Source organism: Panthera onca, chromosome E2, assembly GCF_046562875.1.
Source record: "Panthera onca isolate mPanOnc1 chromosome E2, mPanOnc1 haplotype 2, whole genome shotgun sequence".
In the NCBI taxonomy this organism is placed as follows: Eukaryota; Metazoa; Chordata; class Mammalia; order Carnivora; family Felidae; genus Panthera; species Panthera onca.
The window spans coordinates 24,890,504-24,903,654 of NC_138353.1; the positions used below are offsets into that span (position 1 = coordinate 24,890,504).

General features: G+C 36.5%; 1 protein-coding gene across 1 annotated transcript in view; it reads right to left on the reverse strand.

Annotated features, from left to right (window-relative positions):
- LOC144612750 (uncharacterized) overlaps window positions 1-4,753 on the reverse strand; it is a 61,487-nt gene extending 56,734 nt beyond the window's left edge. Inside the window, exon 1 of the mRNA XM_081791380.1 lies at window positions 4,636-4,753. Coding sequence (XP_081647506.1) covers window positions 4,636-4,753 — 118 coding nt within the window. The remainder of the gene's footprint in view (window positions 1-4,635) is intronic.
- Between the last annotated feature and the right edge of the window lie 8,398 nt (window positions 4,754-13,151).

Here is a 13,151-nt window from a genome sequence, read left to right on the forward strand (position 1 = left end):
GATCTTGCCTGCAGACTCCCCCAAATGGCCCACAGGCATCCCTAATGCTCTCTATGCCTCACCCACATAATCCCCTGCACACACATCTTGTGGCCAGTTCCCCATGTGTGCCCCTGCGAATGGCAAGTGCAAGATTGGCAGAGAGCTCATGAACACGCACAGAAAATTGGTCCAACTCTGCAAGATTCTGAGAAAGCAAACAAACTTGAATATTCACCACTGCCCTAGGAAAAGTAACGCTGAAGCTGTCAGCACTAGGTCTAGTTTTGCAGAAAGAAGGCATATAATCTTAAGAATGCCACACACACACACACACACACACACACACACGGGACAAGAAGTGTGGAGCAGGCATACCTATAGGAATGGTCTGAGAAAATCTGAGAATCCCTAAACAGGCTGACAGAAATTATTTCTCTTTCAAAGACAGACAATAAAGACTGGAAGAAGTTACTACTTCAAATGCAAAGGCAGTAATCCAACACTTGAAGGAACATGAAAAATCAAGGGAAAATGAAACCAACAAAGGAGCAAAGGAACAAATTGATTTTTTACTAACCAACCCCAAAAGAAATGGAGATCTATGATTTGAATGATAAAAAATTCAAAATAGTTGTTTTAAGGAAGCTCAGCAGCCTACAAAGAAACAAAGAAAAACAATTCAATAAAATCAGGAAAACAACACATGAACAAAATAAGAAGTTTAACAGAGAGATAGAAATCACAAAACAGAACTAAACAGAAATTCTGGACCTGAAGACCACACCAAATAAAATGAAAATTGCAGTAGAGAACACCAACAACTGTCTTGATAAAGGGAAAGAATCTCAACTCGAAGACAAATCACATGAAATTATTTATTTAGAGGAGATCACCAACAACAAAAAGAATGAAAAAGACTGAAGAAAGACTACTACATGGATTATAAAATTGCATCAATTGAAACAATTTCTGTATTTTAGGAGTACTAGCAGGAAAAGAGAGGGAGAAAGGGACAGAAAGCTTATTTAAAGAAATAATGTTAGAGAGGGCACCTGGGTGGCTTAGTTGATTAAGCATCTGACTTCAGCTCGGGTCATGATCTCAAGGTTCGGGAGTTCAAGCCCCACACTGTTGTCAGTGCAGAGCCCGCTTTGGATCCTCTGCCCCCCTCTTTCTCTGCTCCCCCCTACTCTTACATACTGTATCTCTGTTTCAAAAATAAACATTAAAAAATGTTTTTTAAAAAAAGAAAGAATGCCTGAGAACTTCCCATTTCTGGAAAGAGATGGGCATCCAAATTCATGAAGTTCATAGGTCCCCAAATATATTCAACCCAAAGATATCTTCTACAATACATTATAATAAAACAGTCTCAAAACAAAGAGGAAATATTAAAAGCAAAAAAAAAAAAAATCCCACATACAAGGTAAACTCCATAAGGCTATCAGTGTCATCCTCAACACAAACACCACAGGCCAGGATAGAGTGAGATGAAAAATCAAAATGCTGAGAGGAAAAAAAAACTGCCAACCAAGAATACATTACCTGGCAAAGCTGTCATTCATAATTGAAGGAGAGATAAAGATTTTCCCTGAAAAAGTCTGAGGGAGTTAATCATCACTAGACTTGCCATAGCAAATGCTGAAAGGAATTCCTTAATCTGAAATGAAAGGATGCTATTAACATGAAAACATACGAAAGAATAAAACATACTGGTAAAGGTAAGAATATAGTAAGTACTCTCACACTATAGTGTGGTGTTGTATAAATCACTTAACTCTAATGCAAAGATTAAAGGACAAAGCATTAAATAACTATTGCTACAATAGTTTATTGATGGATACACAATATAAAAAAACAGATATTGTGGAATGCCTGGGTGACTCAGTCCCCCAGGCATCTGACTCTTGGTTTTGGCTCAGGTCATGATCTCGCAGTTCATGGGTTTGGGCCCCATGTTGGGCTCTGCACTTACAATGCAGAGCCTGCTTGGGATTCAATCTCTCTCTCTCTCCCTCTCTCTCTCTCTCTCTCTCTCTCTCTTCCTCTCTTTCTGCCCCTCCCATGAACTCTCAAAAAAAAAAAAAAAAAAAAAGACGGACACTGTAACATCAGAGGCAAAATGGAGTAAAAGGGTAGTTTTTGTATGCAATCAGAGTTAAGTTGTTATCACCTTAGAATACACTGTAATAACTATAAGATGCTTTATGTAAGCCTCACGTGAATGTTATTCAACCATGAGAAAAAAGGAAATCCTGCTATTTGCAACTATATGTATGAACTTCGAAGACACAATGCTCAGTGAAATAAGCCAAACAGGTAAATACAAATACCATATGATCTCTAAACATGTGGAATCTAAAACAAAAACAAACAAACAAACAAAAAACATAAAAAGTTCTAAATCACAGAAACAGATAGTAGAATGGCAGGATCTGGGGAATAGGGAAAGTGGAAAGATGCTCATCAAAATGTACAAGCTTTCAGTTGTAAGATAAGTTTTATGGATCTAATGTACATACATCATGAATCATGGTGGCTATAGTTAATAATACTGTATTGTGTGCTTGAAACTTGCTAAGAGAGTAAATTTTTTTAAACAAGATTTTTTCTTTCTTTTTTTTGAGATTTTATTTTTAAGCAATCTCCATACCCAACATGAGGGCTCATACCCACAACCCCAAGATCAAGAGTCACATGCTCTACCAACTGAGCTAGTCGGGCACACCCCTAACAGAGTAAATCTTTTTTTTTTTTTTTTTTAAGAGAGATTGAGACTGAGAGAGAGAGAGTGCACGTGAGAGAGCTCCACAGCCACACGGTCAGCATGGAGCCTGACATGGGATTCAATCTCAGATGGAAAGATTATGACCTGACCCAAAATCATGAGTCAGATGCTTAACCAACTGAGCCACCCAGGCGCCCCTAAGAGAGTAGTTTGTAAGCATTCTCTCTTCTAAAACAAAAGGTAACATAAACTATGTAATATGATGGATATGTTAATTACTCTGATTGTGGTAATCATTTCACAAAGTATACATATATCAAATCACCACATTATACATGGTATACGTATACAATTTTAATTGTCAATTCTATCTCAATAAATCTGGAAAAATGGAATGTACCAGATTAATAGAAAGAAGGAGGAGAAAAACACATGCCAATTTGAGGCAGAAAAAGCATGTTAACAAAATCAACACCTTTTCATGATAAAAACACTCAACAAAAAACAGCAAGTGCCAGTGTGAATGGGAGAAATTGGAACCCTTATGCATTGCTGCTGGGAATATAAAATGGTGCAGCTGCCATGGAAAACAGTATTGAGCTTCCCTTAAAAACTTCAACATAGCGTTACCATTTGATGCAGCAATTTCATATTTAGGTATATACACAAAAGAATTTGAAGAACGGACTCAAACAGATATTTTTATACTAATTTTCATAGCACCATTCATTGCAATAACCAAAAGGTGGAAATAATCCAAATGTGCATTCAATGAAAGAATGGACAAAGAAAATATGGTATATACATACAATAGAATATTTCTTCAGTCATAAAAAGGAACGACATTTTGATATGTGCTATAGCATGGATAGATCCTGAATAAATAAAAGATCATGCTTAAATAAGCCAGACACAGGAGCACCTGGGTGGCTCAGTCAGTTAAGCGTCTGACTTTGGCTCAGGTCATGATCTCACAGTTTGTGAGTTTGAGCCCCATATCAGGGTCACTGCTGTCAGCACAAAGCCTGCTTTGATTCTCTGCCCCTCCCCCACTGATTCTCTCTCTCTCTCTCTCTCTCTCTCTCTCTCTCTCTCTTTATCTCTCAAAATAAATAAATAAACTAAAAAAGTAAGCCAAACACAAAAGCACAAATACTGTGTAACAACTCCATTTATATAAGATACCTAGATTACTCAAATTCATAAATACAGAAGGCAAAATGGTAGCTACTAGGGTCTCAGGGGAGGGTGGAGAGGAAATATTTTGGTAGATTTTTTCTAGTTTTATCGAAATGTAATTGACATGTAACGTCATATAAGTTTAAGGTATACAACATAGTGATTTGATATATGTATACATTGCAAAATAATTACCACAATAAGTTTAATATCTATTACCCCACATGTTTACAATTTTTTCTTGTGATGAGAACTTTTAAAATCTACTTTCTTGGGAACTTTCAAATATACAATACAGTGTTGTTAATTATAGTCAACAGGCTATACGTTACCTCTCCAAAACTTATTTATCTTATAGCTTGAAGCTTATATCTTTCAATCTCCTTCACTCCTTCCCTCATTCCCACCCCCCACCACCACCCACCATTGGTAATTACCAGTTAATTCTCTGTTTCTGTAAGATTCCACATATAAGTAAGATCATACAGTATTTGTCCATATGACCTTCTGATCCTACTTGGGCTTTGACATCTTATACTGACTCATACCTCCTCCATTCCCATTGCATATGTGCTTCTCACCCTTCTCAGGCTCTAACACATCACACCAGCTGCTGCTGCTATCCCCATACACACAGTTACTCTCCTCACCCTGCCTAAACCCGAACCCTGTGCTGGCTGCTACCACTCCACTTTATGGATGCCCTCTCTAGCCAGGTAGATCTTCAACACTCCACATTGAGTTACCATGGTTGCCTTCTTTTTCCCACTTGAAACCCAATCGCCCATGGACCCTTCTATTACATTCTTCATTTTTCTCAGACTTCAACACCTTGTACCGGGCCTTCAGCACAAATGTCCCCATCCCCATTTGCAGACTCTGACATTCCACCCCTTGCTGCAGGGATGTCCTCCTACCTTTATTTGTGCAACCTCTCACTGTCTCACTCTTTTCCTCAACCCACACAGACTTAACTTGCTTAGACTCACCTGATGGTTTTGGACTGGATTGTTCAGGAAGAAAGGAAGAAAGGAAGAAAGGAGGGGGAAGGAAGGCAGGAAGGAATGAAGGATGGAAGGAAGAAGGGAAGGAAGGAAGGAAGAAAGGAAGGAAAGAAGGAAGAGTTACTTTCTGTTATAACTAACATTGATTTTTTTATTTATAGGATATATAGAGTATAATTTCTTTTTTTAAATAGACCATTTTTTGGAGCAATTTTAGGTTTACAAAAAAATTAAGCAGCAGGTACACAGATTTTCCACACATACTCTGTCCTCCCCATCCACAGAGCTTTCCCCATGGTCAAAATCTGTCAACAGAATAACCTATTTATTATAATAGACATCACTGTCACCCAAAGTTCGTAGTTCAGATTATGGTTCATTCTTGGTATTATACATTCTGTAGGTTTGAACAATGTGTAATGACATATCCACCATTATAGTATCACACAGAATAATTTCACTGCCCTAAAAATCATCTATGTTTCATTCATCCCACCTCCCCCTTAACCCTTAGCACCAACTGATCTTTTTACTGTCTCCTTAGTTTTGCCTTTTCCAGAAGGTCATATCGTTGGAATCATACAGTATGTACATTTCTCAGATTGACTTCTTTCACTGAATAATATGCATTAAAGTTTTCTCCATGTCTTTTTAGGGCTTGATAGCTCATTTCTTTTTAGCGCTGGATAATATTCCATCACCTAAACGTACCACATTTTATTTATCCATTCACCCATTGAAGAACATCTTGCTTGCTTCCAAGTTTTGGCAATTATGAATTCAGCTGTTATAGGCATCCAGGTACAGGTTTTGTATGGACGTAAGTTTCGAAGTCACTTGGGGAAATGCCAATGAGCTCAATTCCTGGATCATACACCAAGAGTATGTTTAGTTTTGTAAGAAACTGCCAAACTGCTTTCAAAAGTGGCTGTATAGTTTTGATTTCCACCAGCAATAAGTAAGAGTTCCTGTTGCTGCATTGGGTGTTATCAGTGTTATGGATTTTAGCTATTCTAACAGACGTGTAGTGGAATTTCATTGGTTTAATTTGAATTTCCCTAATGACATATGATGTGGAGCATTTTTGCATATTCTTGTTTGACATCTATATATCATCTTTGGAGAGATGTTTGTTCAGGTCTAATGTTGAGCACGTTTTCATGCATGTGTTAGCCATTCATATATACTCTTTGGAAAAATATCTATTCTGGCCTTTGCCCATTTTTAGTTGGATTATTTGGGGGGGGGGCTTGCTAATGAATTACATGAATGAATTCTTTATATATTTGGCTGTTAACCCATCATTGGATATGTGGTTAGCAAATATTTTTTTCCCATTCCTAGATAGCCTTTTCATTTTGTTAATTGTTTGTTTTGCTGTGTATAAACTTTTTAGTTTAATGTAGTCCTACTTATTTATTATTTTGTTGCTTTTGCTTTAGGAGTCATATCCAAAAAATCATTGTGAAGACCCATGTCAACAAGTTTTTCCCTATTTTTTAATATAGGAGATATATGGTTTCAGGTCTTACATTTAAGTCTTTAATCCATTTCAGGTTAATTTTTGTGAGTAGTGTGAGATAGGGGTCTTCTGCAAGTAAATATCCAATTTTCACAGCACCATTTGTTAAAGAGACTGTGTTTTCTCCATTGAGTATTTTTGGCTCCCTTGCCAAATATTAGTTGATTATAAATGCATGGAATTATTTCTGGGCTCTTCATTCTATTACATTGACTATGTGTCTATTTTTATGCCAGTACTATACTGTTTTGATACTATACATTTGTAATATAGTTTGAAATGAGGAAGTGTGGTGCTTCCAGCATTTCCCTTTTTTCCCAGGATTGGCTTGCCTATTCAGGGACTTTTGTGGTTCCTCATATGAAATCTTAATAAGGATTGCTTTGAATGTTTTGGGTAGTATGGACATTTTAACAATATTAATTCTTCCAATCCATGAACACCAAATATTTTTCCATTTACTTGTGCCTTCTTTAATTTCTTTTATCAACGTCTTTTTGTTTTGCCTCTTGGTTAAATTTATTCCTAAGTATTTTGTTTTTGATGTATTGTCAATGGGATTGTTTGCTTTTTTTCCTTTTCTGAAAATTCATTGATACTGTATTGAAACACCACTGATTTCTGCAACTATACTGAATTTGTTGATTAAATCTAAGTCTTTTGGTTGAGTCTCTAGGATTTTCTATATATAAAATCATCTGCAAATAGAGACAATTTTAGTTTTCCTTTCCATTTTTGGTAACTTTTATTTCTTTTTCTTGTCTGTCTGCTCTGGCTAGAACTTCCAATACTATGTTGAATAGAAGTGGTCTGAGTGGGCACCCTTGTCTTATTCCTGATCTTAGAAGAAAAGCTTTAACCTTTCACCATTGAGTATGATGGTAGCTATAGGCTTATCGTATATGGTCTTTGTCATGGTTAGGTAGGTTCCTTCTACACCTAATTTGTTGAGAGTTTTTTTTTTTTTATCATGAATGGATATTGAATTTTTTCAAATGCTTTTTCTGTATCTACTGAGATGACCATATGATTTTTCAATCTCATACTTCTAATGAAATGTATCATATGTATTGATTTGTATATGTTGAACCATCCTTGCATTCCAAGTATGAATTCCACTAAATCATGGTATGTGACCCTTTACTGTATTGCTTAATTTGGTTTGCTAGTATGTTGAGAATTTTTGTAAGGATCAAGGATATTGGCTTGTAGTTGTCATCAAGCCTTATCTGGGTTTTTTTTTTAAATTTTTTTAATGTTTATTTATTTTTGAGACAGAGAGAGACAGAGCATGAATGGAGGAGGGTCAGAGAGAGAGGGAGACACAGAATCCGAAGCAGGCTCCAGGCTCTGAGCTGTCAGCACAGAGCCCGACGCGGGGCTCGAACTCACGGATCGTGAGATCATGACCTGAGCCGAAGTCGTACACTTAACCGACTGAGCCACCCAGGCGCCCCAAGCCTTATCTGGTTTTGACATCAGAGTAATGTTTGATTCATAAGATAAGTTTGGAAGTTTTCCTTCCTCTTCAATTTTTTTGGAAGAGTTTGAGAAATATTGGTATTAATTCTTCTTTAAATGTTTAGTAGAACTCACTAGTTAAACCATTTGGTCCTGAGCTCTTCTTTGTCACAATGTTTTTGAAGTACTTACTCAATTTCCTTACTCATTGCTCAGATTTTCTGTTCTTTCTAATTCAGTTTTGGTAGATTGCATGTTTCTAGGAATTTATCCATTTCTTCTAAGTTGTCCAGTTTGTTGGCATTTAGTTGTTCATGTGTCTTATGATCCTTTGTATTTTTGTGGTATCAATTGTTATGTCTCTTCTTTTATTCATGATTCCATTGCTTTGTGTTCTCTTCTCTCTCTCTCTCTCTCTCTCTCTCTATCTCTCTCGGGCAGTCTAGCTAAAGGATTGTCAATTTTGTTTACCTTTTCAAAGAACTAACTCAGTTTCATTGATCTTTTCTATTGTTTTTCCTTTATTTCATTTGTTTCTGCTCTTATCTTTGGTATCTCCTTCCTTCTGCTAACTGTGGGCTTAGTTTGTTCTTTTTCTAGTTCCTTACGTGTAGAATTAGGTTGTTTGATATGTTTCTATTTTCTTGTTGTATGCTTATATATATAAACTTCCCTCTTAGAACTACTTTCACTGCATCCCATTAGTTTTGGTATATTGTGTTTCCATTTTATTTGTATCAAGATACTTTTTGATTTCTCTTTTAATTTCTGCTTTGATCCATTGTTTGTTTGGGAATATGTTGTTTAACTTCCATGTATTTGTGAATTTTCCAGTTTTCCTGATATCTAGTTCCACACCATTGTGGTCAGTGAAGAAACTTGGAATGTTTTCAATTTTCTTAAATTTGCTAAGACTTAGGGCGCCTGGATGACTCAGTCAGTTAAGCGTCCAACTCTTGATATCAGCTCAGGTCGTGATCTTATGGTGGTGGGATAGAGCCCTGCGTTAGGCTCCACACTGAGCATGGAAACTGCTTGGGATTCTCTCTCTCTGCCCATCCCCCACTCATGAGGACGCTCTCTCTCTTTCTCTTTCTCTCACAATAAATAAATAAACATTTTCAAAATCTGCTAAGACTTGTTTTGTGGCTCAACATTTGATTTATCCTGGAAAATACTCCATGTGTGCTTGAGAAGAATATGTATTCTGTTGTTGTGGTGGTGGTGGTTGTTTTTGTTGGATGGATGGGGTTTTAGATGTCTGGTAAATCCATTTGTCCTATAGTGTTGTTCAAATACACTGCTTCCTGCGGCGCCTCGGTGGCTCAGTCGGTTGAGCGTCCGACTTCACCTCAGGTCACGATCTCGCAGTCCATGAGTTCGAGCCCCATATCAGGCTCTGGGCTGATGGCTCAGAGCCTGGAGCCTTCCGATTCTGTGTCTCCTGCTCTCTCTGCCCCTCCCCTGTTCATGCTCTGTCTCAAAAATAAATAAATGTTAAAAAAATTTTTTTTTAAATACACTGTTTCCTTATTGATTCTCTGTCTGGTTGACCTACCCATTGTTGAGAGTAGAGTATTAAAGTCCTTAACTATTGGGGCAACTGGCTGGCTCAGTCGGTGGAACGTGCAACACTTGATCTCAGGGTTGTGAGTTCAAGCCCCATGTTGGGTTCAGAGGTTACTTACAAATGAATTTTTTAAATAAAAATTAAAAAATTAAGTCCTCAACTATTATTATATTGTTGTGTATTTCTCTTTTCAGTTCTGTTAGTATTTGCTTTATATTTTTAGATACTCTGATAATAGACACATAAAAAGTAGCAGTTTTATGTCTTCTTAGTGGATTGACCCTTTTATCATTATATAATGACTTTTGGTCTCTTTTGACCATTTTTTGCTTAAAGTCTATTTTTACTTGTATAAGAATAGCTCCCTTGCTTTCTTTTGTTTACCACTTGCTTGAATTATCTTTCTCTATCCCTTTAATCTTAGTCTATGTGCACCTTTAGAGCTAAAGTGGATGTCTTATAGGCAACATATCATTGAATCATGTTTATTTTTTTTTTAACAATTCAGCCATTATGTCTTTTGATGGGATAACTTAATTCATTATTTTTAAAGTAATTATTGGTAGGTAAGTACTTACTATTGTCATTTTGTGGGTTTTGGTTTGTTTTGCAGTACCATTGTTCCTTGTTTTTTTCTTATTGAGGTATATAATTAATATATAACATTATATTAGTTTCAGATGTACAACATAATGATTTGATATTTGTGTACACTGCCAAATAATCACCACAAGTCTAGTATCTTCTTGTCACCATATAAAGTTACATAATATGCAATTCAATATTATTGGCTGTAGTTACCATACTGTACATTACATCCTCTTGATTTATTTTATAACTAGAAATTTATACGTCTGGACCACTTTTTCCCATTTTGCCCACCCCCCCACATCTCCTCCCCCCTGACAACCACATCTGTTCTCTGCATCTATGAATTTTGTTTGTTTTGTTTTTTTAAGTTTTTATTTTAAATTCCAGTTAGTTAACATACAGTGTAATAGTAGTTTCAGGTATACAATGTAGTGATTCAACACTTCCATTGAACACCCAGTGCTCATCGCAACAAGTACACTCCTTTATCCCCATCACCTGTTTAACCCATCTCCCCCACTATCTCCCTCTGGCAACCATTAGTTTGCTGTCTATAGTTAAGAGCCTATTTCACACCACATGGGTGGCTCAGTCAGTTGGGCATCTGACTCTTGATTTTAGCTCAGGTCATGGTCCTGGGATTGTAGGATTGAGCCCCATGTTCAGCTCTACACTGAGCGTGGAGCCTGCTTGAGATTCTCTCTCTGTCTCTGTCCCTTTCCCCTGCTTGCACATGCTCTCTAAAATAAATTTAATTTTTTTTTAATAGTCTATTTCTTGGTTTGTCTCTCTCTTTTCCCCCGTGCTCATTTGTTTTCTTTCTTAAATTCCACATATGAATGAAATCATATGGTATTTGTCTTTCTCTGACTTTTTTCCCTTAGCATTATACTCCCTAGCTCCATCCATGTCATTGCAAATGTCAAGATTTTATTTATTTATTTTTTAATATTTATTTACTTTTGAGACAGAGAGAGACAAAGCATGAAGCCGGGAGGGTCAGAGAGAGAGGGAGACACAGAATCCGAGACAGGCTCCAGGCTCCGAGCTGTCAGCACAGAGCCCGACGCGGGGCTCGAACTCACGGGCTGCGAGATCATGACCTGAGCCGAAGTCGGATGCTTAACTGACTGAGCCACCCAGGCGCCCCAAGATTTTATTTTTTTGATGACTGAGCAATATTCCATATTACTCCATATTACATATACATATATATGTATATATACATAAATATACCACATCTTTATCCATTCATCAGTCAATGGACACTTAGGCTGTTTCCATAATTTAGCTATTATAGATAAAGCTGCTATAAACACCAGGGTGCATATATCCCTTTGAATAAGCGTTTTTGTATTCTTTGGGTAAATATCTAGTAGTGCAATTGCTAGATCATAAGATAGTTCTATTTTTAACTCTTTGAGGAAACTTCATTCTGTTTTCCAGAGTGGCTGCACCAGTTTGCATTCCCACCACCAGTGCAAAAGTGTTCCCCTTTCTTGCATTCTTGCCAACCCCTGTTGTTTTTTGTGTTGTTGATTTTAGCCATTCTGACAAATGTGAGGCAATATTCATTGCAGTTTTGATTTGTGCTTCCCTGATGATGAGTGATGTTGAGCATCTTTTCAGGTGTCTGTTGTCCATCTGTGTGTCTTCTTTGGAAAAATCTACTTTTATAATTTGCCCATTTTTAATTGGATTATTCATTTTTGGGGTGTTAAGTTTGAGAAGTTCTTTGCATATTTTGGATATGAACTTTTTATGAGATATGTCATTTGCAAATATCTTCTCCCATCCTATAGTTTGCCTTTTAGCTTTGTTGATTGTTTCCTTCACTGTGCAGAAGTTTTTATTTTGATGAAATCCCAATAGTTTATTTTTGCTTTTGTTTCCCCTGCCTCAGTAGACATATCTAGAAAGAAGTTGTTATGGCCAATGTTAAAAACATTACTGCCTGTGTTCGTCTCTAGGATTTTTATGATTTCAGGTCTCGCATTTAGGTCTTTAATCCATCTTGAAATTGTTTTTGTGTATGGTGTAAGAAAGTGGCCCAGTTTCATTCTTTTGCATATTTCTGTCCAGTTTTCCTTAAATCATTTGTTAAAGAGACTTTTTCCCATTGGATATTCTTTTCTGTTTTGTTGAAAATTAGTTGGCCATATAATTGTGGGTTCGTTTCTGGGTTTTCTATTCCGTTCCATTGATCTATGTGTCTGTTTTTGTGACAGGACCTTACTGTTTTGTTCACTACTATAACTTGAAGTCTGGAATTGTGATGCTTCCAGCTTTGCTTTGCTTTTTCTAGGTTGCTTTGGCTATTCGAAGTCTTTTGTAATTCTATACAAATTTTAGGATTGCTTATTCTAGCTCCATGAAAATGCTGTTGGTATTTGATAGGAATTGCATTAAATGTATAGATTGCTTTGGGTAGTATAGGCATTTTAACAACATTTGTTCTCCCAACACTTGAGCATGGGATATTTTTCCATTTCTTGGCATCATCTTGAATTTCTTTCATGAATGTTTATAGTTTTCAGAATACAGGTCTTTTGCCTGTTTAGCTAGGTATTTATTCCTAGGTATCGAATTGGTTTGGGTACAATTATAAATGGGATTGATTCCTTAATTTCTCTTTCTGCTGCTTCATTATTGGTGTATAGAAATGTAACAGGTTTCTGTATGTTGATTTTGTATCTTGCACCTTTACTGAACTTGTATATCACTTCTAACAGTTCTTTGGGATTTTCTATATAGAGTATCATGTCATCTGCAAATAGTTTTACTTCTTCCTTGCCAATATGGATGCCTTCTTTTCTCTTTACGTTGTCTGATTGTTGTGGCTATGACTTCCAGTACTATGTTGAATACAGTGGTGAGAGTGGACATCCTTATCTCATTTCTGACCATAGAAGAAAAGCTCTCAGTTTTTCCCCATTAAGGATGATATTCGCTGTGGGTTTTTCATATATGGTCTTTATTATGTTGAGGTATATTCCCTCTAAACCTACTCTGTTGATGGTTTCTATCATGAATGGATGTTACATTTTGTTATATACTTTTTCTGCATCTATTGAAATGATTATAATGTTCTTACCCTTTCATTTATTAATGTGT